At 39.2% G+C, this 22,775-nt stretch overlaps 1 protein-coding gene across 8 annotated transcripts in view; it reads left to right on the top strand.

Annotated features, from left to right (window-relative positions):
* The first annotated feature begins 8,393 nt into the window (after positions 1-8,393).
* Opa1 (OPA1 mitochondrial dynamin like GTPase) overlaps positions 8,394-22,775 on the top strand; it is a 72,599-nt gene continuing 58,217 nt past the window's right edge. For 2 of the 8 annotated variants that reach the window (XM_027412916.2, XM_027412914.2), the window contains exons 1-7: positions 8,394-8,614; positions 9,499-9,575; positions 13,474-13,792; positions 14,366-14,462; positions 15,678-15,785; positions 16,254-16,307; positions 17,112-17,179. In XM_027412916.2, the coding sequence (XP_027268717.1) occupies positions 8,432-8,614; positions 9,499-9,575; positions 13,474-13,792; positions 14,366-14,462; positions 15,678-15,785; positions 16,254-16,307; positions 17,112-17,179 (906 nt within the window). In that variant the 5' untranslated portion in view covers positions 8,394-8,431. The remainder of the gene's footprint in view (positions 8,615-9,498; positions 9,576-13,473; positions 13,793-14,365; positions 14,463-15,677; positions 15,786-16,253; positions 16,308-17,111; positions 17,180-22,775) is intronic. The other 6 variants (XM_027412921.2, XM_027412918.2, XM_027412922.2 and 3 more) reach the window with 4 other exon arrangements.

The raw sequence follows: 22,775 nt of genomic DNA, 5'->3' as shown, positions 1-22,775 counted from the left end.
AGAAAGCAGACCTTAATAATGAGACATAGGAAATCTCACAAATGGTATTCTAGGGCTTACAATTCTCTGACTCTGGTGAACTTGCTGTTTCACATTCTGCTTGGATGGAAAGAACCCTTTAGGAGCCTTAATCATTTAGAAGATTTCAAAAGTGTGTCAGGGTATATAGGGAAAGGAAAACACCGTTCTCTTTCTGGCTTAAGAATCTTGATTCTCCAATCTTTGTTTCCCTGGGGCATATACTCCAGGCATCTTTGCAAAATCCTATCACTGCGTTTAATTCCTCACACATGTACTGGTGACATCCTAGAAGTAAAGGAATTATAAAATCTGGGTACCTTTCCAATGTGGGAAGAAAAAGAGGAAACTAAAAAAATTAACATATATTTAATTTTCAAAAGTTTATTCCACCTCGGTAGTTAGTAATATGAAGACTGGACTTTGGTTGAATATTTGTAACACAGATAAATTTTTCATTGAGAAGATACAGCAGTCTTCAGTGCCAGTGTTTCTGATTACTAAAATCCCTGTAAAAACTAAAAAAAACTATGAAAACTTATAACAGTAACAAAAAAATAATCAAAATTAAAGAAGAATAAGTACCAAACATGGAACCTTGGTAGTAATAATAAAATTATTGCTATTGGTCAATACTTACATTGCTACATAGTACAAAATGGTAACAGCACACCAGCGCTCTTAAAGAGTATTCACAGAAATCATGCCAGTCATTATAACACAAAGGTCTGAAGGATGTTCATATCCATGAACTTACAACATATGTATTCATTTACTATGCAGGCAAGAAAAAATTAGACAATATGTCTAATTCGGTATAGTGAAAGAAGCTTGATCCTTAACCCTAAAAGCTGTAAAAACAGATAATGAAAATAATTCAGGATTTACAGTACAAAGGATTTACAGTACAAAAGTACCTGTTTAAAACAACCACTCAGCATTCAGAAAAGGCTCTTAAAAGTGCCAACTGTAGAAGGCAAAATCTGTGGTGTGGAGCATAGCAGGAAAAAAAGAGAGAGATGACAATTTAAAAATCATTAAAAGAAGAAAACAATAAAGAGAACAATGATTAGGGGTGTAATCTTAAACTACAGCTATTTTCAGATGTGGGTGCATTAAAGAACTCACCCCTACACACACACACACACACACACACACACACACACACACACACACACACACACACACCTTTTCCTCCCCCTCAGTATACTTAGAGGGAAATTATAATAATGCTAATGTACTTCAGAAAGATTTGCAAGGTTTGCAGTACCAACCCCCAGACCTGTTGGTGCCAAATGCAGTTCAGGTGGCTGATCCGATGCCCTTAAAATGAGGAGGTTGTACTTGAAGAGGTCCTTGAGGCTGTATGGCCTCTATCTAACAGTAATGTTCATTGTATGTGTAAGGCGAACTGACCATGACCAGCCACTGCTGGCTTTGAGGACAAAAAGTCACAAAGGGAAGTGTGCGCCTCAGAGTGAAACCAGAACTGTGGACACCTGACTTGAATCACACTGAGGCTTGTTTTGTTTTGTGTGCTGTTTGTTTTTACTTCTGACATCCAAAACTGTCAGATGACAACTTAGCTCTTTTTTTATGCTGCTGTACTTAGGCAATTTGTTACAAGGAAACTAATAAAAACTGTTCTTCAGCACTCACAACGCTTCTGGTGTCCTACCTTTTGTTCAAAATTCTTACAAGAAAAACAGATCTGCCTGCCTCTGCCTCCAGAGTACTGGGATTAAAGGTATGTGCCACCACCACCTGTTGAGGAGTGCACGTTTAATTTGATAGAATCTGTCATGCATTTTTCTAAAGGGCCTGTATCATTTGCATTCCACCAATAGTGCCAGGTAACTCTGATTGCTCAACATCCCTGCCAAATTGGTAATGTCCATGTTTTTATTTTTAGCAGTCTTAGTGATGATGTTGTGGTTTTACTCTCCATTTCCTTGATAACTAATAACATCTCTCTGTGTCCCTGAGGATCCATATGATATAGTCCCTCATGCTACGTCTGAACTTTCTGCCTATATATAACTGGTTGGTTCATGGGAGGCATTTTAAGGAAAAGAGGTTTATTTTGATCCACACTTCTCATTCAAGGTGGAAAGGCTGCATTTGGTAATGGCCTCTGTGCCGGAGGAGCACTAAGACTTCGCAGGCCATCACATGACCAGAGGCAGGAAGCATGTGTGCATATTTCCTCTGATGGCTCTCTTTCTGTAAAGCCATCAGTGTTCAATCATGGGCTCAGCCTCTTCTCCATCCTCATCACTTCCTAAGGCTGTCTCCATACACCAGAATTGTAGTAAATTACCCTCTTAATACCTCACAACTGGAACTAAAATCCATAACAATGAATTTCTTCCGTACTCTTAAGTATAAGCTCTTTGTCAGATATGCATAATAAAAGATATTTACTTCCAATTTAAGGTTTCTTTATTCATTTTTCTCTATGTATTATTTGATGATCAGGAATATTTTACTTTGATAAAGTCTAATGAATTTTAAACTTTTATGGTATTTGAAAGGTTCAGGCAATTCGCTGGCCTGGCCATTACCTGGCATAATCCACTCAGGCAGTACCTTGGTCAGCCCAAGGGTCCATGGGAACTAAGTCTGCAAGCAAGTGTAAAGGACCCCTTTAAAAGACAGACCCCTGCCCACTTATGCTTTCTTCTCTTACTCACTCCTCTCTCTCTCTCTCTCTCTCTCTCTCTCTCTCTCTCTCTCATCTCTCTCTCTCATCTCTCCCACTCTCGCTCTTCCCCTCCCACCCTGTAATAAACTGGTTAATGTGCTCTCTATCATTCATGTTCCATCGAGCCAGTGCCAGCCCCATCTCGAGGCTTATTTTTCTAATTTTTAAACTTTTACATGAGAACAACAGTATTCCTTTTGGTGGCTTAAGAAATGTTTGCCTGCTCATGGGTTACCAATAGATTTTCTTCAGTTGGGTTCTATTCTTGCTTTTATAGTCATAGTTATATCCCAAGTAATATAATTTTTATGTATACATACTAATTATTGTACATGGTATAGATGTATGCTAGATGTTGCATGCAGGGCGGGGGTATTTTTCCATATGAATCTTCATTTATCCCAGCACCATTCCGGAAAAAAAAATACTTACTTTTCCATTAAACTGCTTTGGTGTTTTTATCATGAACCAGTTAACTGTATGCATAGTTACTTTTAGCTGTTACCAAAATATATGAGATTTCTTTTATCTCAGAATTTGCGTGGTTTTAACCAACACAGCATGGTGGCTGCAGCATATAAAGGAGGAAGGACATTTACTTCCTTCTGTGTAGCTAACCCCAGCTCCCAAATCATGACACTGAGACTTCTTATTAATTGTAAATACTCAGCTTAGCTTAGGCTGCTTTCTAGCTAGCTCTTTTAACTTAAATTAACCTGTTTCTCTTTATCTACCTTTCACCTCGGGGCTTTTTACTTTTCTTTCTGTCTGTATATCTTACTTTCACTCCTTCTCCTGTCTGCTGGCTGGCAGCTGCCTGGCTTCTTGCTCCAGGCATCTGCCTCCTTCTCTCCTCCTTATTCTCTCTTTCTTCTTTGAGCCTAGATTTCTCCTCCTATGTATTCTGACTGCTGCCAGCCCCACCTGTCCTTTCTCCTACCTAGCTATTGGCCGTTATGCTCTTTATTAGGCCAATCAGGTGCCTTAGACAGGCAAGGTGAAACAAATAATACATCATTACATAATTAAACAAATGCAGCAGAAACCAGTGTAACACATCCTTCCATAGTTGAACAAATTCAGCAAAAACAAATGTAACGCACCTTTACATAGTTAGAGTAATATTCTGAAGCATAAACAAATATAGCACATCTTTACCTACTTAAAATACTGTTCCACAAGAGTGGTATACAGGAAGCAGAATGGAGCAGACAGGAAGGGAACAGGGCAAAGATACAATGCCCGTGGTTCTGCATGCTCCACCAGGCCTCATCTTCCACAGATCCGCCACTTCCTAAGGATCTGTTCAAATTCTGAATCCATCAAAGAACTAAACTGTTCATTGGATCAGACCCCTTTTGATGTCACTGCATCTGAAAACACACAGATAGTGATTTATTGTCTCCTATACATTTCTTAGTCCAATAAGGTTGTTAAGACGAGCCATAACATTACACTATTATCTCTGAATCCTCTATTCTTGTCCATGGATATATTGATCCTTATACCTACCAGGTGTTTTGTAGTAAGTTTTGAGGTCAGGTATTTGTAAATGTTCCAGCCTCAAATATTTTTTTAACGTTTTGGTCATTTATGTTTCTAAGTAAATTATAGAATATTTCATCAACTTCCTATAATGTTTATAAACACATAGGTGAGGGCTAGAGAGATATCTCAATAGTGCTTGCTGCTCTTGCAGAAGAGCTGAGTTTGTTCCCAGCATCCATACTGAGCAGCTCCCAAATGCCTGTGGCTCCAGCTCCAAGGGAGCTGCTGCCCTCTGCTGTCATGTTCAGGCACCTGCACATACGTGAAATACAGACATGCACACAAGCACATGCATACAAATAAGAGTAAAATAAATCTTTTTAAAATAGACTAATTTGAGTAAGGTAACTAATGGCACCACCCTAACAATTTTGAGTCTTTTCATAAGTGCGGACAATGTTGATGAGAAGAGGCTTACACGTGGCTGCTACTGATTGTAACAAGCTTCTCTGAGCACTAGGAGGGTTTGATAATGATGATATGCAAATGCATGTGCCTTCAGGTGCCTCTTTCTCCAGAAAACCACAGAGAAAAAAGGTAATACCGGGGACCTTGAATACCTCCCAAGAAGAACTCTGTAGGAAATCAACAACAACAAAAAAAAAAACCTTAATAAAACCTTAAATGTACACTCATGGACAAGCACAAATGTCTAGATTTCCAATAGCATTTGCTTGCTCTTTTTATTTTTTTATTTTGGTTTTTTGAGACAGGGTTTCTCTGTGTAGCTTTGGAGCCTATTCTGGCACTTGCTCTGGAGAACTCAGAGTTGGCCTCGAACTCACAGAGATCTGCCTGCCTCTGCCTCCCGAGTGCTGGCATTAAAGGTGTGCGCCACCAATGCCTGGCTTCCTTGCTCTTTTAAAGCTCTCTGACTCACTGGATAAGTGAACAGTGTTGCTTTGCACAGTAAGGTAAATGCCTTGAGTTTTAACTGATGGGCTATTCAGTTCCTAACTGAACCTGAAATTTTAGTTTAATGGTAAAATTATTTCATGACTCCTAGACCAAATGATATAGTTAACATTTTTGTTTGTATTAAATAATATACAAGTTAACAAATAAAAATACGGGTAGGTCTCTCTCCCACTTAGGAAGCAATGAGCACTTTCCCCTGCCTTTCACTAAGGCTCATTAATCTAAATACTCCTTGGGTCGTGTATGCAATGTGAACGAGTAACATGCAAGTATTTGTTGTATATCATATTCAACTGTATTCCCTGAACATCGCATAGCTTACTTGTGTATCTATGTTCTTCTCTGGGCATGGGATTCTTATTGCTTTAGAAACATCAGACCCTTTAAGTACATCAATTAATAATTGTTGATATAAACAACTAACCTGGGCTCATAGGAGCTCACAGAGTCTGAATTGACAGACTGCAAAGGGACCAATCTAGGCCCTCTACACATATATGATAGTTGTGTAGCTTGGTCTACTTGTGAAACTCCTAACAGTGGGAGAAGGGGCTGTCCCTAATACTTTGACTGGCTCTGGGGGACCTATTCCTCATACTGGATTGTGTTACCCAGCCTTAATACAAGGGGAGGAGCTTAGTCTTACTGAAATTTGATATGTCATGCTTTGTTGATATCCAGGGGACGTCTGAACCTTTCTGAATAGAAACAGAGGAAGAGTGGATGTGAGGAGAGAATTGGCAAGAGAGGAGGGAGGGGAAAATGTGGTTGGGGTGTAAAATAAATAAATAAATTTCATTAAAGAAAAAGAAAGCAGGCTAGTCAAAACAAGTACATGAAGTGCGGCTTGTGCTAAAGTCACATTTCTTAGGCACCATTGTGAAGTTAAAACAAAAAAAACCTAGATTACAGCAATTTCAAATTAGGACCATCTATTTCAGACATTATTCTCTATTAGGATACAGAGAGCCCAAAGGTTTTTGTGGCTAGTACAAATATAATTCACTTAATTAGCTAACTATCCAGGGACTTTCAGGTTGATTTTAATATTTTGCTATTCCATATAATAGAAGACATGATCTGCACATAGGACTAGTTCAGTAGTCCCAGCCTACAAGTGGAATTATGAAACAAGGGCTTTGTAAAATGCAAAGAGATGTTACACATGGAAGCAGCTCTTCCTTGATTTCTCTCTTTTGTTTTTTTCCAAACAAAAAATTAGGAAGCAATAGTAAAAAATACACTTTTGTACAAAAGTAGGAAAAGCTACAGTTTATACTTGTCGTTAATAGCAGGTTTCTAGCTAGAACTATGCTTGAAACAGTCATCACAGTAAATACATCCCTTGGGTACTGCAATTGGAAGGAAAGTTTACTGTCAGGTAGTTGGGTTTACATATTTGATGGTATTGTGAGTAGGTGGATCCAGATTTATGATTCTGACAATTAAGTGAAAAGGAATTTCATTTGGTTTTGTTGAGGTGGTTTGAGGTGGTGGTATATGAGTGTGTGAGAGTGGGGGCGAAAGGAACTCGTCCTTGAAGTAAGATGAAGTACAAGACCCTTTGACTTTAGTTCCCACTAATGCCATTAGTGTATTAACCTTTCACAGACAATATCCCTTTTATGAGCCCCAGTTTCCTTTTAAAAATACAAAATGGTTGAATTGAAGATGAAAGATATTTAGAGTCATGCAACTAGTTTAGATTATTAGGGTGAAAATGTAGCTAGAGAAAGAAAAGAATCCAAGATGCCGAAAACCTACCTGGAACTTTCGAACATTAAGAAATAGTTGGGAAGCCGGGTGTTGGTGGCGCACACCTTTAATGCCAGCACTTGGGAGGCAGAGGCAGGCAGATCTCTTTGAGTTCGAAACCAGCCTGGTCTCCAGAACGAGTGCCAGGACAGGCTCCAAAGCTACACAGAGAAACCCTGTCTCGAAAAACCAAAATAAAAAAGAAAGAAAGAAAGAAAGGAAGGAAGGAAGGAAGGAAGTAAGAGAAAGAAAGAGTTGGGAAAAACAGCTAGGGGACTAGGAAGCAACTGTGTCTGAAGAGGCGGTGGTAGGGAGAAAATGGAGAGAAATGAGTTATAAGGAAAGGGGAGTGTTGTGCCCAGATTTCGGAACCCCAAAAGAACCTGCCAACAAGGAGACAACTCACCAATGCAAGGACAAAGGTTTCTTTATTGACTGGAGGATATGAGCTGCAGCAAGGACCCCATTCGTTTGGGAACAAATGGAGTCCTCACTTTCGACTGAGGGGTGTTTTTATAAGGCAAAATTGTAGGGCTGGAAGCCCCAAGATTACAAAATTTCCGTGGTTACACAGGACAGGACAAAGATTGTATGCTTCAGGCAAGGTGCAATTGAGCAGGATGCTGCAGAGGAAATGAGTTTGTTAATTGTCTCCTGGGCTGGGAACTTTTACAATTGATAACTGTCTAATCCTCTTTGGACCAGAGGAATGTGGACACCATTCTAGGGTATGATATCTGGTCTAAGGGCCTGAGTCGTGTGGACCTTTATTAAATCTGTCTGCTGAGCTGCCTTTTGGGAACTCGGAGTTTCCTATTTGGGCTTTGGAGTCCGGGTTTTAGACTTTTAGCAATTTCCCCCTTTTAGGGAGGACGAATCTGATGTTTTGAAATTCAAACGAAGACTAAGAGCGCTTAGCTGAACGCTGCTGAAGGCCCATTACCTGAGATGCCTGCTGTTAGGAGATCTTGACAAGGGCCATTTCATAAATCAGTGCAATTAAAATTCAGATGAAAGCCAGCTAAAGACAGAAGGAGCAAAAATCATGTGCGCCTTCATTAAACACCATATGTGTTTATTCCAAACATAGACTTAACTGTACGAAGTCTCTTTCGGATCTGATCTCATTCTAGCCTACCACGAGTCGACCTCCCAGTTGTAAGATTGTTCGGTTACGAAAATGCTTTTAAACAGACCTCATTAAGCTGGCTGCTCCCCCAATAAACATTCATCACATGTATTTCATGCGTCCAGCCCGCCGAATCCTCTCGCTCCGAAGCCTTATGGCTGGAAGTTCATTTTCAGAATTGCAGCCCAGACACTTGGAGGGCGGAGCCGGGGATGGTGCTACATGGGTCCCGCCCAGAGGCTTCCGGTGCGTATGCAAGTCCTCTGCCGCCCGTTTGTGCAGCCTCCTTAGCGTTCCTGTGGGTGGTTATTTCAGTGACGGACTAAGTACGGGTGCCCGGCCGGCTCTTGCGGAAGTCCATGCGCCATTGGGAGGGACTCGGTGGCTGCTCTATGCCCTTGTTGCTGAGTGCCTATTCCTGGGTCACTGCGGGAGCAGGAGTCGGACTGGGGCCGACACGGGGCTCCCACGTGGCCGTCTCGGCGCCTGTGTGTGGTCTGCGCTGGCGGGATGTGGCGAGCACGCCAGGCGGCCGTGGCCTGGTAAGTGCGGCCTGCGACCTGGCCCCGTTATGTCATGTTCTGGGCCATTTGGACAGCGGGGTTGTCCCATCACTACTTCCTGAATGTGCAGGTGACCCTCAGGCTAGGCCGAGGCTCTTAAAAGAGAATTCTCACAAATGTTTGAGCACCCGAAGTGGCAGGAGCTGGCCGGTGACCACTCCTTGTTCAACTCGAAGATTTTGGACGCCTTAAGTCTTGGCCGGTCATTGCGGTCCCCTTTGCCCCTGCCCTTGTGATCTAGCTGTTATCTCTGTCTCTCGTTGCTGCTTTTATTGTTGCTATTCTCTCCTGGCCTGGCCTTGTCCTTGTGTCGCTATCTGCGCGTTTCATTTAACTGTCGTCTTCCAGCAAGTGCCATGTATACTTGGCACTTGCAGCTCTTTGGGCTCTTGTGTATGAAAGGACTCTGCCTGTTTGCCTTGACCCCCTGGCTGAAGTCAGATCTAGAGCAGTGACGCACATGAAGAGATGCCCTCCTCAGAGGAGATCTTGCTCAGTGTTGAGGTATACTTTTAGATATAACGTGGTGCAGGTGGCGCCACTTTTATAATCACACTGCAATTGTTGCCCTAGTCTGGTTTTGAAGTAGAAAAATCATAAAATATTTTTATCTATGTGAATTGCTGTATGCACTTTAAAGATATTAAATTTGATGTTATATATGTCATTTGTTCCAATAACCTCCAAGCTTAACACGTTGTTTCAGATAATTGATTATAGGAAGTTATGTGCACCAAGGAAGATTAGGAGAATGTAGTTCTCCTGAATTAACTTCACCTTTAAACATTGATCTTAGATTTTATTTAGAGCTTTTAATTCTGTGTATGGGAGGCAATATGTGCACAGGTTCTCTCTCTGGGTAGGATCCCCCTGGAGATGGAGTTACAGGAGTTGAGCTGTCTGAAGTGGATACGGGGACCCGAACTCAGGTCCTCTGCAGGTACAGCAAACATTCCTAACCCTCCCATCCATCTCTGCTTTCTTTCTTATGTGTATATCTGTTTTGCCAGCATGTATGTCTGTGTGCCACTTGTGTCTGCTGCCCACAGCGACCAGAACACAATGTTCAGTCCCCTGGGATTGGGGTAACAGACAGTTGTGTGTGGTCAGGTGGGTGCTGAAATCCAACCTTGGCCTTCTGGAAGAGCAGCCCTTTTTCTTAACCAATAAATCATCTCTCTAGCCCTGCCTCAGAAACTCAGGTGTAAATGACTTATTATACTTAAAAAGAATGGAATCCATTTGTTTTGTCAGAGTTAATTAAGAGTCCAAAAGTAGAACTGCCTCTGCTACAATGTTTTAAATCTTATGGGATTTTAATTTAGGAGTATATTCATAAGCTTTAGTACTGAAATAAGCTATTTGCAACTTTTGCATTTCTACTATTTTATGTGTGGAGACATCTAATTTTCTATAAAAACAGAAAAAAAGTGCAGGAGAGAACATATTCATTTTAAACAACGAGGTATGTAGGAAACACTTGAAATTGAGTTGACAAATAAGGAAATGTAGTCTGTATTGTTTGTTTAATCAGTTGCGTACCACGAGGCTGAATTGTTTCTGGAGTTATGGGTTCCACAGCCATGGCTTTAGCATGTCTGATGCCGAGGCAGGTTAGCCAGTGTCAGAACTGGGGATAGGGAAACCTGGAAAGCCCCGGGCTCTGGAATTTTAATTTTGCTGTAGTTCCTATGCAAGTTCTGAAATATTGCAGCTTAGTCCTACTCTAGTCATAAGATGGATGGAAACAGGCTTTTTATGTATACATAGACATACTCCTGGAAACCGACAGAAACAGCTGGCCTGAACAAGGGGTTGCTCAGGGACCCCAGACTGATAGCTGGGAAACCAGCATAGGACTGTTCCAGACCCCCTGAGGGAGGAAGTCAGTTTGGAGGTCTGGACGATCTATGGGACCACTGATAGTGGATCAGTATTTACCCCTAGTACACAAATGAACTTTGGGAGCCCTCTCCACATAGAGGGATACTCTGTCAGCCTAGACACATTGGGGAGGGACTAGGCCCTGCTCCAAATGATATGACAGACTTAAGATCCCCTATGGAAGGCCTCACCCTCCCTGGGGAGCAGAAAGGAGTTGGGATAGGGGGTTGGTGGGAGTGGGGGGGGGGGGAGGGGGAAGGGGCAGGGAAGGGAGAGGGAACTGAGATTGGCATGTAAAAGAGTCTTGTTTCTAATTTAAATAAAAACAAGAAAAAAATATTCCTCCTGGACAAGTCAAATGGAAGATTGATGGCCAGCATTTTGGGGGTTCAATATTTGTGTAAAAATAATGAAAAATTAATTTCATACTAGACAGTTCTATATAGCTAAAAAGATGTGACATTTAAGCAAGAGATGACTTGAGATCTACTTTGCATTGCATTTGAGTTTTGTTTTTAAGTTTCTTAGATAAAGAAGTCTTTTTCTCTTCCTAGCCGCTTTTAGGAGCTTTCTTGACTTTGTCCTTTGTCTCAGATTTCTTAAGGCTTTGTTCAACTGTGAGTTTTCTTTTTCATCACTCGTCTGGCTTGACCTTTGATTTAAAAAAAAAAATCTTCTTGAGTTCTGCAAAATTTTTCATCAACTTTATTTTCTTCCTTCCATTGCATCTGTTCTTTTTCTTTCTAAATATTTTTAAAAGAATATGAGATTGGTTAGGTAGGTCCAGTATATTCATTTCTAAAATAAAGCTATGGACTCACTTTTTTCTCCACCTGTTTTTAAAAGATAAGAGGTCACCTTAGAAAGACATTAAATATACGTCTCTCTGCAAGATTAGTTGATGTTTTCTCCAACCTGCACAATTATCTTAACCATTGTAAAAGAAAATATTTGTATTACACTAAGCTGTAGGCCAAATCATAAAACTACATGTTGCAAAGCCCTTTTTACATACAGCCTGTTTATAAATATGCCCAAAAAGGGGGAAACTTTACTGAAAACAAACAGAAAACCCAAACCTACACAGGCACCCAGAGGTACACAAGCATATTTCTCTCCAGTACTTTATTCCCTGATCCCAGTGTACCCCATGGGCTGCATTATACTTCCGGTCCCCCACTTTGATACCACTTGTTTACATCATAGCTTTATATTTTTGTTTTTTCTTTATTCTGAGTCCTAGCAAGTATCTTTGATGTATTTTCAGCTATTGATCTATATGCAAGTGCAGCTTTACTTTCCATGAACTGCTTTTTTAATATTCACTAAGCTTCTTTTTAATGTTTAAATCTATAAACATTGTATTCTTAAATATTTTTTAACATGCTCTTATTAAGTGTGCAGTACTGTCAGGAATCCTGTCCATGCAATGATAGCATGCTAAGGGCCACTATAGGGATCTGGTTGTAGGGTGACATTTAAACATAAAGGGCCAATGACTGGTGCAGATGCTTTGTCCTTTCTGCCTTTTAATGAGGGGGATAGATGACTAAGCAAGCTGGGTTTTCTGTTACTGATTATTTCACCTAGCAAATTTTCCTTTTGGTGTTTTTATGGAATGGACAGACAGGTGATTCGAGCCTGTTACAAATGCCAGTATTGATGACAGCTCACTCTGGGAAGCCTCCTCCACATATACACATGCACTTAGGATCCCTAGGTCTTCCCTGATAGATTTCTCAGCTTCCAGAGGCAATTGCTGTCCTTTCCCTCCTTTTATTCTCTTACCTATATATCAAGACTACCTTGTGGGACTTGAGGGATGGCTGCTCTTCCAGAGGACCTGGATCCGAATACCATCTGTAACTCCAGTTCCAGAAAATCCAGTGCCTCATATGGCTTCTGCTGATACCATCCACACATGTGGTACCCAAACGTACATGCAAGGCAAAACACCAATACACATAAAATAAGTAATAAAAACATTTTTTAAACTTAAAAAAATAGAATACCTGGTGAAGAATAGCCTTCCCCTGGGTGAACTTTCATCTGCGTTTTGAACTGGAAGCTCTAGACAGGGCCTATCTTAAGGACAGGGACTGCTTTGGTCCATCGTGAAAGCATCTAGCATATTATCTGTGACATAAATGGAAACAAGAGCTGTAGCCTGTGATGCTTTTTCTGTGAGAAGTTCTCAACTTCATGTAGCTAGATGAATGGACATTCTAACACCCCTTAACATTGGGCCTCACCCACAGGATGGAACCAAATGTGGTTGAGTAAGATAGGGCATATAGGCTTCTTGTTCGAATTCTCTCTTCTGTGCAGGAAGTAGGGTAGGGTAGAGCTCTGGCCCTGAGTGTGTACATTAAGATCCAAGTCTCTTAGGGGCTGTTCTGCTACTTGCATTTTCCTAAGGAACCAAGTCTTTGATATGGGATTAACTTAATTTCCATCTCTGGGTTGATTTAGGATTGGGAGGCAGAGCAAGCAGATATTCTTGACTGCTAGAATTTTTGTCCTTAAAAGCAGAGTTTTGTGTGCCCTTTTGTTAGCAGCCTTTACAGTGCACAGCTGTTGGTAAACTAGTACCCGCCTCTTCCTTCTTTGGTTTCAATTCCTCTGACCAGTAATATCACAGCCCACATATAGTAAATTAACATGTAGAGTCTGGAGTTCCTGTGCCTGCACTTATTGTCCACCTTCACTCCTGTGTTAGTGTCTTCTTGGGCACCTGTGTTTCTATCTTTGTGCCACATTTCCCTTCATCTGTAAAACGGGGCTAGTGTGATTATTTTCATGGTAGGGTTTTCAGCAGGATTGAATGAGCTGGCCACAGCAAATGTAAATTGTCATGTGTCATAGTGTGTTAATATGCAGTTGCATTCTTTTCTGTTAGTTTCTAAACATTGTTACCTTCTGTGATGTGTCTCCCATCCTTGTCTGTTTTTCAGTGAAGTCTGCCAATCATTAGTGAAACACAGCTCTGGAATACAAAGAAACTTACCACTCCAAAAGCTACATCTGGTTTCACGAAGTATTTATCACTCACATCATCCTGCCCTAAAGCTTCAAAGACCCCAACTAAGGACATCATGTCAGCAATTCTCTTCTCTAACTAACCTTCCTCTACATAAGTTAAAACTTTCTCCGATTAAATATGGCTACCAGCCCCGCAGGAACTTTTGGCCAGCAAGGTTAGCTGCAAGGCTCTTAAAACTTCGATATATCATACTGGGATCTGCTGTTGGAGGTGGCTACACAGCCAAAAAAGTGAGTTTACTTTCTTACTATAATTCTAATTATTCCAAAATATCATAAATTTGCATAGCGTAGGAGAAAGAAATAGTCATGTGTGTATTTACAATGTCCTATATTGTTTCATTGGTGCCATTTAAATATTAACTATAGATGATCTGGGAGATGGAGCCCTGGTCTGGGAGTTAGAACACTTAAGTTCGGTTCTAGACATTGCCACTGAGTAGCACAGGAGAGAAAGTCGGGTGGCATGTTCACAGGGCTATTTCTGAGAGCCCTGGGTCCAGAGGCAAGGTGACCTCTCCCTGATCCATCTTCCTTTTGCTTCATGGTGTTATTTAATGCCAACACGAGCCGTGTTTGAAATAGGAATGTTTGAGTTTCACATTTCCCACGTTTGATAGAATATTTACTTTCATACTCATCTAGTGATTTTTTTCTTAAAAGACCTGTGCTTACATGAATTTGTTCCATAAAGGTTCTGTCCATGATACATTTCCTAGAAGATTGTTTTCATCAACATGCTTTCTCTTTATATTGGTATATGGCATTTAGAATGTCTAATTGACATATGTTCTTGTCTTTTAGACCTTCGATGAATGGAAAGATATGATACCAGACCTTAGTGACTATAAGTGGATTGTGCCTGACTTTATATGGGAAATTGATGAGTATATTGATTTGGGTTTGTATCATCAACATTAAAACTAGCTTTTGGATTGTGTTGGGTGTGTGGGAATAGAAATAGTTGCATTGATAGTTTTAGCTTTTGAATCCAATAAGTGATCGTTTTATTTTAATGATGAAAGTAATAATCGATAACAAATTAATTTTATTTATATGTGTGTGGATGTGCATGACCCTTGTATGCACTCACATGCAGAAGCACATGTGCATGCCAAGGCATGCATGTAAAGGTCAGAAGGCATTTTGGGGGAGGTTTTGTAATTAAAAGGGATCCTATAGATACAGGGACAAAGTCAGATTGCCAGGCCTGGTAACAAGCACTTTTATCCCCTAAGCTATTTTGCCAACCCAGAGGGAAAACAGTCTTAAGTATCCAACAGTCTGACATTTTAACTTGGCTGCCACCACTCTTATGGAATATTTTCTTCAGGTTTTGCCTATTAGTTGAATGTAGCTAACATTTTGGTCTCTTATTTTAAAATATATAGTCATGGGGATATGTACCTTGGTATTTTGTATTTTGCTACCTGGCACATCCTCTCTGCATTCCCATGCTGCTGACAGACTTTCAAACACCATTTTCAGTATTATGCAATATTGCTTGCATCATACATACTAGGACCCTAATGAAAACCCCCTCTCTTTAGTTAAGTACCTTAGTTATTTATACTTTCTGCAGCCAAGTTCCTTAAAAGTCTGTTAGTGTGCAAAGTGGCTTCACTCCTTAAACACCCCTGCCCTTTGACAAGTAGGTAAGAACAGCAATAGCTGATTGTCAGTTAACTCGTGATGAGCTTAAAAGGGTTAACGTATTTCCTTCAGTCCCTTTTTAAGACATATGGAGGTGGAATTAATCTGCATAAATGCTTCATCATAGTACTTCTTAAAGGTAACCATGTTAACAAAGGTATTTTAGGAAAGGGATTCAGTTTTTAAAAAGGAATACGTGTTAGTACTGTGCAACATAAATGTATTTATGTGCCAGTATCTCAGTGTAGTGACAGAGTCTGGATTCTGAGCTGCCTGGTCTTGAACCCCAGCTCCCTCACTTCCTTGCTGTGTGCTCTAGATTTTCAACTATAAGTAGAGTTGACAGTAGGAAGTATTTTGTAGGACTGGAGTGAGGTTTAAACAAGTTGACATGTTTATAGCCCTAATATGTTGCTATACCCTACTGTGAGACTGCTTGTGACTCCCATTTGGTCTTCTCTAGAGAAAATTAGAAAAACCCTTCCCAGTTCAGAAGACCTTGCCAAGTTAGCACCTGACCTGGACAAGATTGCAGAAAGCCTCAACCTACTGAAGGACTTCTTCACTGCAGGTAATGGGGACTTTTCATCTGACTTCAAGATTTAGGAGCCTCAGGGAAAAGACATGGGTGCTCGTATTTGTTCTCATCTTCTAAATTAAAACATTTTAAAACAAACCCCAAAGCATTTTGTTTTAACCCAAGATAAACACAAAGTTTGCACAATACTTTTAATCATTAGCCTAATCAAATGAAGACTGGTAAGAAAATGTGTGCTTGGCTTTTAGTTGGTGAGTAAGAAAATATTGCTTCTTGACAAGTAGATGAGACTACCTATGTATTTGCTTTTCATAACTGCTTAGAACCAATATTGTTACTTTAAAACAAATTTAATAATTATAGGCCATATACGGTACAATTTATAAGGTTTATCCTGGTATTTGCCCAAGTGTTGCCCTGATATAATATAAGTCTGAGATCTCAGACATCTTTGCTTATTCTTATTAAATTTTTATCTCCCCTCTTGCTGATTTTTCGCAGGTCACAAATTGGTTAGTGAAGGCATAGACGCTTCTGGCCCACTTCTCTTGTTAGGTGTGTAACCAGATGTTTTTGCTGACCTTAACATGCCTTTTAAATGCTTCTAATAAACTAGTCACAGACAAAATTGCAGACCAAATTTATAATCCTGCTTATATATACTGATCTTTAAACCCAGAACTGTATTAGGCAAACTTACATCCTTTTGGTGGAAACAGTAAAAGAATTACATTTATGACAAAACTAAAATTGCTAAATACTTGACTTAAAATCATTAAATGAAAATTTGCTTAGCCAAAGTGTTTTCTTAAACAAAATTATTTTTGATAATTGAAATGAAAAGTAATATTAGCTTGTCTCATCTGCCCTGTCATGGTGACATTTAAATTTGCTTTGTATTATATACATTGTCTGATGGCAGTGGTACTTGGCTAAACTGTAAGTACTCCCTTGTTTAAAAAAAAATCCTTTCCAAAGATTCTTCATTTTTATCATAATTTTCATTTATATTTTTAAAATGAATTTTGAAAATTTTTGACATTGATTGCCAATAATTTTCTTAACAATAAATACGTACTCTTTGAGCCTTGTTTGGTTTTGTTTGCGCCACGACCTCACCGTTGAGCCCAGCCTCCATCTCATGAGCACTAAGTGCTTCTGGCCTGTCTGGATTTGTTTTGATTCGATTTCATTTCGCAGTGCTGGGATCCAGTGCATACTAGACAAGCACTCTGCCACTGGGCTGTATCCTCCGTCTCCCCACCCCATTTTCTTTTTAATTGCTTGATGTAATTTGGAATTTAGCTCAGGCTGTCCATATCACTGGGGAATGTAAAGAACTGTGTGTTTATCTTTAAGGTTCACCTGGAGAAACAGCATTTAGAGCAACAGATCATGGATCTGAAAGTGACAAGCATTATAAGAAGGTAAGTATGGAGTCCTGAAAATCTTGACTTTTCCTTTATTTTTCAAATACTTGAAAATGCTAATCCATTACTAGAAAACATAAAAAATGTATGCTTACTAAGTGACAACTGCAGGTGTTAATGCAGCAGCTCCAGAATAGAATCTTGGGTGACCACCCACTCTGGTTATGCTCTATGAAATAACCATTCAAGGGTTTGTTATAAAATCCATGTGGGAGAAGCTGGTGTAGACAGCTGAAGCAGTCTTCTCTTTCTTGGGACTTGACAGACCAACATATATTTATACATGTTCACAGATCTCTAGAAGGACTTGGAATGTAAAGGGCATACCAGATTTATGGGTATAACGTATATTCATACATGTTCACAGTTCTCCAGAAGGACTCAGGATGTAAAAGGCATACCAGATTGATGCACAGAAACTACTTGCTCTTCTGGAGATTTACGTTAGTTTAGGGGAAAAGATATGAGAGAACAGAAAATGAGTTATTAATGAATGAGTCAGTTCGTACAGATTGAGAACCTACATGGCTATGTATGATGAGTCCATTGAGAGTCGATTAGTTTTAATACATTCTCAGACAAATCCATGTGAATGTTACAGAATAGGTGTTAACATGAGTTACTCTGCATTTCTAGTTTATGCTCTGCTATTGCATTCTTAGTTTTTACTTTCATCATCTTTTTTAACTGGAAAAAGGAATAATTACATGTGAAGTTTTGTAAAAATAATGCCTCGATAAATAAGTTTTTTCTTTTTTTATAATTTATTTAACCTTTATTTTATGTGCATTGGGGTGAAGGTGTCAGATCCCCTGGAACTGGAGTTACAGACAGTTGTAAGCTGCCATGTGGGTGCTGGGAATTTAACCCAGGTCCTCTGGAAGAACAGTCAGTACTCTTAACTGCTGAGCCATCTCTCCAGCCCGATAAATAAGTTTATAAGCAAAATATCCTATGAACATTTTAAGTTAAATATGGACTATGTAGTTTATACTGAATATTAAAACATTATAAGAAATGTTTTTATGATTATTGAGCAGAAAGAAGAAATAATTTCTCTATTTCCATTTCTTTCAACTTTTTTTATGCTATTACAAATTTTAAAGATATTTCCAAGATTTATTTTCTTTCACCTTTTAGGTAAAACTTACTATTGAATATGTATTTGCTTTCATTTTGATCAGTTTTTAATACACATAATTTTAATTAAGGAACACTCTTGATTGTGTGTGCATCAGGGAAGAGGTTAGAAAATAGCTTATCAAATGTGACTACTTTGAGCCAGGGAAAGCCTTGGCCAAGAAACCCAATAAACATAATGTGAAGAGATTAAGTAATCTGAGAAGAAGTCCTTTCGATGGGTATGGTCATGTAGACCCTTGAGCAGCAGCTCTTTTGCCTAAATCAATTAGGTATGTCAGTGTCTGCTTTCTCACTGATACTGCTTTGGGATCACTTTAGTAAATCAAGAACTGATTTTAGACTCAACTCAGTTAAGTCCCCAAAACTCTGCCAAGACGGTAGACGAATGATCTATAATTGACCTCTGCAGTTTAGATGAAGCAAGATAATGTATCTTTGGGAATTTAATTATTCTTGTAGATTTGGTTTTATTCAATTGACATGAAAATAAATTTGTTGCTGTTTTAAAAATTTATTCCTTTGTTTGACAGCAAATGTCCCTTGTAGTATCTTTCCTTTAAACTTTTTCTTAATTGATAATTACTTTCCCCTATTAAAACTTGCTGTTGGGGCTAGAGGTGTGACTCAGCTGTTGAGGGTACTTCCTGGACTTCAGAGGACCCACACCAGGTGCCACCACCTGTAACTCTAGTGGCAGAGGAGAGGATTTGGCATCCTCTTCTGGAGTCCATTTCCACACGCTTATACTAGCATATACACAAAATCTTAAAATATTTATTAAATTGCTTAAGCTTACCAATTTTCTAGTGATTTATTGTAAATATTAGGTCTAGAATTGTACCTATGCTGCTTTTAATACAGGTTAAATCAATTTATAAAAAAAAAAATGCTAATCTAGTAAAAGCATGTCCAGCTGCACTGATAGTTTTTAGTTCTTTTGATGCACAGTGTTATTTCTAAGGTTTGACTCTTGCCTGTGATACTTGAGAGTAATATAAGCCATATAGACAAGATACACATAGTTGATGTGATCTGTTGACTTTGCCTACAAAGTGATGTCTGAATATCATCATGCAAGGAGACTTGAGCCAGTGGTAACCTTTCTGAGATTATTCAGAAATCAGTTTCTACTATTTTTTTTTTAATGTGTATGGGTGTTTTGCTAGTGCACTAAAAAAGGTGTGAGATACCCTAGGACTGGAAGGAGAGTCAGTTGTGAGCTGCTATGGGAATCAAACCTTTACCCTCTAGAAGAGCAGCCAGTTCTCATATCCACTCAGCTGTCTCTCCAGCCCCCTCAGTTACCAGTTTTAAAGATTTGAGTGATTGGCCAGGTATTGTAGTACACTCCTTTAACCCCAGCGTTTGGGAGGCAGAGGTTGACGAATCCTACCTCTGTGACTTTGAGACCAATTTGATCTACAAAGCAATTTCCAGAACAGCCAGCACTGTTACACAGAGAAACCCTGTCTCAAAAAGAAAGAAAAAGAAAGAAAGAAAGAAAGAAAGAAAGAAAGAAAGAAAGAAAGATAGATAGATAGATTTGAGTGATCATCAGAAGTGCTAGGGTGACATCCAGAGTTTCTCTGGTTACCTTTTAGTTGGTTTAGTCAGCCTGAATGTGCCTGATTTCATCTAAGTTGCAGTGAGGGTTTGGAGCAGTCATGCTTAAGTTTCATGGTTAAGTATTCTGGCAAAACTTCTCTACTAGAATAAGAAATGGAATCCAAAACAATTGTTTAAAATAGTAGTAAAAGGAATACATTTCTGCAACTAGAACTGAAATGAAGAGCTGTCCTTTCTAATGGGAAAACACAAATGGGAATGTCTTGGCAGTAGAGGAACAGTTAGGACCACTCAAAGCCAACTGAAAGTAAAGGTAGTTGAGGGAACACAAATTGTGTGGCCTGAGTCAGAATGAACAACACAATGAGCTTGTGGCTTCCTGTCCTGAGCTCACTAGACTTGTCTGTGTCTGGAGAATTATAGTGGAGAACTTCAGAAAGCACAGAAGGCATATGACATTGCACAGTCTGAACAATCCCGTTTCTTTGCTTATACCCAAACCTATATCTGTTTAGATTGTGACACTGTTCATGCCGTGTTGATTAAAAATTCTGATATGTACCTTTGTTAATAAACATTGAAAAGGGTTTAGCTTGAACTACTTTATTGAGGTATGATTGGCATGTAGTAATACTACTTTATAATAACTGGTTGTGTTAATCAAAAGTTTAAAATTTGGAAAAAAGTTTTAAATTTTTTTTTCACTGGAAGAAATATTCATGTGAACTTGGTAAAATCCTTGGGATCTGGAGAACTTAAAACTTCAGAAGCCAAATTAGAAACTGAAAGGTGAGCCTGTTTTAGTGATTAGTGGACTCAAGATTTGTAAGCCAGCACCATCAAGTACCCACAGGTTTGAAGAAGTCTTCTCCTGCACAGCTAACAGCTGCAAGTATAGAGTAGATGGCTCTTGGCAAGAATGCACAGCACTTGTATACTTAGAACATTAGAAAGAGTGATCAGAAGAAAAGCAGGGGAAATGGCCCTGAGGAAAATGGAATGGCTAAGCAGACAGCCTTACTGCATTGCCTAATAAGAAGCATGCTGCATGTTTATGTCACTTAAGAAATACTATGGACGTGTATCAATAAATTATACTGTTGTAGGTAGACACTTAGAAACAACAAAAAATAATGGAAACTATAATATGGGTAATTACTGGTAGCCATTTTATTTATCTCTGAAAACTTGTAGAAAATGTCCAAGTAGTAAAATACCATGGTATGTTGTTTCTGATTGGAACAAATTAAATAATACAAAATGGGAAGACATTTCATTTTGACAACCAATAACAAATTTTGCATTCATAAATATCTTGAGCAGTTATATATTAGGAAACCAGTTGTTTTTAGTGAAACAAAGCCAGAATTATTGAAAGTCTGGAAAGTAGTACTTAGGAATATTGCCTAAAGTTCTTTAACTAAACCGAAATGTAGTTTGGCAAATGTTATCTTTTGGGTCCCAATGTTAAATACTTTTATTTAGGTTTGCAGACCATAATGTTTCTAGCAGCTGCTCAACCTTCCCACTGTAGGCTGCCAACTGCTCTGCAGTAATCTAGATATGCCTGCCATTGTGCTCTTTGAAATGCAGGTTGATTCTCATGGGTCAAAGTCACTTTGAAAATAGCTGGGCACTATTACTTGGTGGAACTGATGCAGACTTTGGATTCTAAACTGAAACCTAAAAATTCTTTAGCTTATCTGAGTTCCTCATTTCCTCTGTTGGAAAAGGAGGTCCCCTTGAAAGATTGTGAGGAGTAAATGTAAAGCTGTTAAGAGTTAAGGGGACAATGATATGCTGTGAGTTAATTTCTTCTCCATGCTATGTTATGAAGTCTTTTGAAGATTGTGAAAAATGGGAAAATGATTTGTAGGACTGACCTTGTATCTTCTAAAGAGTTTTAGAGTTTAAATTATCTTTGACTAGAAACAACAGGTGATTCACAGGTAAAAATCAGCTGTGTCTTGACTTACTCAAGCAACAACATGAGCCAAATCCTATTCTACCTGGGTGTTAACACATCTCAGATATGTCAGGCATTATTTAAGGTGTTAGGTATTAAAATAAACAAAGTGGACCATATCTATGGTACAGCCACTCAGGAGGCTGAGGCTTGCTAGAAGCCAGGCGTTTGAGACCTGTCTGGGTAACATAGCAAGTGAGGTAATTATTTGAGCCTGTTCAAGCTTTATAAAAGAAAGGCTATAAATAGGTGGATTATAAACAACAGAAATATATTCCTCACAATCCTAGAGCTTAAATACAAGAGTAAGTAAGATGCCAGCAGGTGTGATGTGTGGTGAGTACTATCTGTGTACAAGGCAGAAGGGGCCAAGCAGCTCCTGGTGTCTCTTTTACAAGAGCATTTAACCTGGAGGCCCTGATTTCAGCACTTGGGAGGCAGAGGCAAGTGCATCTTTGTGAGTTTGAGACCACCTAGTCCACATAGCCAACCTGAGTTACATGGTGAGACTTGTTTCCCAAAAAATAGGGGAATTCTTTTCTCTTTTTTTGATAAATTATAGTTACCTTCTATAATTGTTAATCATAATCATTGTAATTTTTAACAGTTACTGTGATTTATATATGTAATATCTTTTAAATGATTGTTTCTGTAGAGAAAGAGTTCAAGCTCAGGAGAGTGTTGCTGGCAAAGGTGTGTTTTGCACATCTGTGTGTCTGGTCCATCTGTCTCTCAGCTGTTGTTCTAGGTGCTCAGAGACTGGCAGCTGCCAGCTTACTATTTGGTTCTTAAAGTTGGGGGAAAGTGAGTTTAAGATGCATAGCATAGTGTAAATAGTTTTGGTTTTTTTTTTGTGTGTGTCTAATTCTTGTTTTCTCCTACTTTTTTTTTAGGAGGTAACAGTTAATTTCACCTATC

This window comes from Cricetulus griseus, chromosome 4, assembly GCF_003668045.3.
Source record: "Cricetulus griseus strain 17A/GY chromosome 4, alternate assembly CriGri-PICRH-1.0, whole genome shotgun sequence".
Lineage (NCBI taxonomy): Eukaryota > Metazoa > Chordata > Mammalia > Rodentia > Cricetidae > Cricetulus > Cricetulus griseus.
The sequence above is the reverse complement of the archived record's forward strand: the minus strand, read 5'-3'. Positions and strand labels throughout refer to the sequence as shown.